The sequence below is a fragment of the Palaemon carinicauda genome, chromosome 22 (assembly GCF_036898095.1).
Source record: "Palaemon carinicauda isolate YSFRI2023 chromosome 22, ASM3689809v2, whole genome shotgun sequence".
Taxonomy (NCBI): Eukaryota; Metazoa; Arthropoda; class Malacostraca; order Decapoda; family Palaemonidae; genus Palaemon; species Palaemon carinicauda.
The window spans coordinates 25,400,214-25,403,273 of NC_090746.1; the positions used below are offsets into that span (position 1 = coordinate 25,400,214).

The 3,060-nt window shown below is 57.2% G+C and overlaps 1 protein-coding gene across 1 annotated transcript; it reads right to left on the minus strand.

Moving 5' to 3' along the window:
* Positions 1–370: 370 nt before the first annotated feature.
* Positions 371–2,164, minus strand: LOC137615831 (uncharacterized). The gene is made up of 2 exons (XM_068345522.1): positions 2,017–2,164; positions 371–1,131 (listed from the first exon to the last, which is right to left on the minus strand). Exons 1-2 carry the CDS (start codon positions 2,162–2,164, stop codon positions 371–373), a joined length of 909 nt encoding a protein of 302 aa, XP_068201623.1.
* Between the last annotated feature and the right edge of the window lie 896 nt (positions 2,165–3,060).

The window sequence follows — 3,060 nt, forward strand, 5'->3', positions numbered from 1 at the left end:
TGGGCTCTCTTCATGTTGATCTTGAGGGGTTCTCATGACAGCAAGAGTCCTTCAAGACTCCGTCGCTCTGATCCTTCGGGGTCACGCGGCTCATAATCTTCGGGTTTCAGTTACGCTGAACCCTTGGGCTCTCGTAGCTCTAGTCACGCTAAAACCTCAATGTTTCGTGACTGAGAAACTTCGGTTTCTCGTTGTGCTGACCCTTCGGGGTCTCGCAACACAGGCTACGTTAGGCCTTTGGTCACTCGTGCCCTTAGTCACGTTGACCATTCGGGGTCTCCGGACAGAGAAACTTCGGTTTCTCGTTGTGCTGACCCTTCGGAGTCTCGCAACACAGTTCACGCCGAGTCTCGGGTTCTCGTGATCGCAGTCATTTCTTATACGATAAGAGAGTTTGCGGATTCTCATTGTGTTGATCGATTGCGCTCGCGCAACACGGGCTATCGTGAACCGTTCGGGTGAGCGTAGCTGTGAGTACTCTCATTTCACTGAGAGCTCTTGCATGCACGACCAAGTTGGCACGCACGACCAAGTTGGAGCGCACAACCAAGTTGGCGCGCACGGCCGACTCGGCGCGCACGGCCGACTCGGCGCGCACGGCCGACTCGGCGCGCACGGCCGACTCGGCGCGCACGGCCGACTCGGCGCGCACGGCCGACTCGGCGCGCACGGCCGACTCGGGCGCGCACGGCCGACTCGGGCGCGCACGGCCGACTCGGGCGCGCACGGCCGACTCGGGCGCGCACGGCCGACTCGGGCGCGCACGGCCGACTCGGGCGCGCACGGCCGACTCGGGCGCGCACGGCCGACTCGGGCGCGCACGGCCGACTCGGGCGCGCACGGCCGACTCGGGCGCGCACGGCCGACTCGGGCGCGCACGGCCGACTCGGGCGCGCACGGCCGACTCGGGCGCGCACGGCCGACTCGGGCGCGCACGGCCGACTCGGGCGCGCACGGCCGACTCGGGCGCGCACGGCCGACTCGGGCGCGCACGGCCGACTCGGGCGCGCACGGCCGACTCGGGCGCGCACGGCCGACTCGGGCGCGCACGGCCGACTCGGGCGCGCACGGCCGACTCGGCCGCGCACGGCCGACTCGGCGCGCACGGCCGACTCGGAGCGCTCGAACAACCTTGTGCGCGCCATGCACGCGAACAAGGTGCGCTCAATCAGCGCCATGCTGAAGGGCGCGCACGCAATCAAGGTCCGCACAATCAGCGCCATGTTTAGGGGAGCGCACGAGAACAATTCTGCCGCCTAGGATGGTAGCCGGCACTGGAACTCTGTTTCTGTCTTGATTAAGGGTGGCAGCTAGATGGCTGCCGGCCCCTTAACTATATTGGCAGACCCTAGGCTGGAGAATAGATTCTCTCCTCCCGCCTAGGATGGCGCCGATACTGAAATAGAGTTTTCTTAGGGTGTGGTAGGACCGGCAACCTGCCGGCTCCTTTCACACCTTATACAGGACCCTTTTCCCTCCCCCCTCTGTCCTTTAGTGATGGCCTAGCCATCGCAACCCTTTGGCCGTCGTCCTACAATCTCACCACTTGCCAGTAGGTTGTAGGGCCGGTTCGGGCTTCTGCTTGTAGTGGCCTAGTCGCTCAGCTTTCCCTTATGGACGCAAGGCTCCGGGAGAGCTGTGCCGGCTGGACCAGCTGCCGGCAGAAGATCCCTTTGCTGTAGAGTGTTCATCAGTCCTCTCTTGGACTGCCATTCACAAACCTGTGTCCGGCAGAGACCGACAGTGGTGGTGGATGGGTGGAAGCCTGAACAACTTATATTCTCCCCTTCCATTTGAACCCTCATTCCAGAGGAAGGAAGTGAGACAGAGCTCTTAGATCATCCTTCACTCCTTGCTTTTTCTCTCTATCGGCTAGTGCCACCAGGTACTAACCTAACCGGCGGCTGCCGGCCACTATCCTAGCTGGCAAGGTGCTGGCTGGACTTATGCGCTGGCAGCCAACGAGAAGCTGGCACAACTGACTTGGCCGGCAAAAGCCGGCCGAGTTCTGATTACCGGCCACTATCCTGTCTGGTGAGATGCCGACTGGACTAGTGCGCCGACAGCCGGTGACCTGCCGGCAACCAGCAAGCCGCCGGCCACCATCCCAGCCGACGATGAGCCGGCTGAACTGTGCCCTAGGTGCTAGCCTTGCCGGCAACATGCCGACTAGAACTACAATATATGACTATACTGTAGCCAGTATATTTGCAGTATAGATCATGCGGCAAACAGAAAACTATGTTATAAAAGTATACAGTAGTTAAATTTCCAATATACTCTGTGTGTCCAGGCGCAGTCTATTGTTGAGACCATACTATATAAAGAAAGGAATTCTCTTTCCATACACTGATAGATGATCAGTTACGAATGACCCTCATTATTAATCCTTTTGGAAGTTGGTGTTAAGTTACACTTATCTATCCTTATAGGTTAGAACTCTTCCAATGGGCCTCTTGAAGAGGATTACCCTAGACTTTAATCTTGAGGGAGGTCACAGCAATTGGCTGGGCAGGAAACACACGTATGTGTCTTTCCTAATTCATTTCTCGCTTACCTATCCTAAGCTATATGCAATAAGATAAATTAAAAATATCATTAATAATATTTATTAGTTTATCTAGTGAGATGAACTACCTTATACTCATTCTATTTTCCTCTCTTTACAGGAGGACCATCCTAAGTGCCGTAGTGTCTTCTGTAACATCCGGACCAAGGACTTCTGCGGCCACGAGGAGTTCAGGACGCACTCCCACTGTTCCATAGCCAAGGGACCTCTCAAGTATTGGGACCCCCAGGTATGTAATGTGTGCAAAGCCTTGGTTACTGAGGCCTTTGATGACCCCAAGACAACGGAGTCAAGGGATGCAGCATGGAGTAAGCTGCGTAGATGGGTCCGTGGCTTCCAGAAAAATGCCACGGGGCCTTGCCTTCCGAATGAGCGGATGAGTGCCTATCTATTCCCTAAGGCATCTGCAGATGCTGTTATACCACAGCCTCACCCTGAGATCCCTTGCGTCCAGATTTCCGTAGATACGGACGTCCCGGATGCGATGAAAG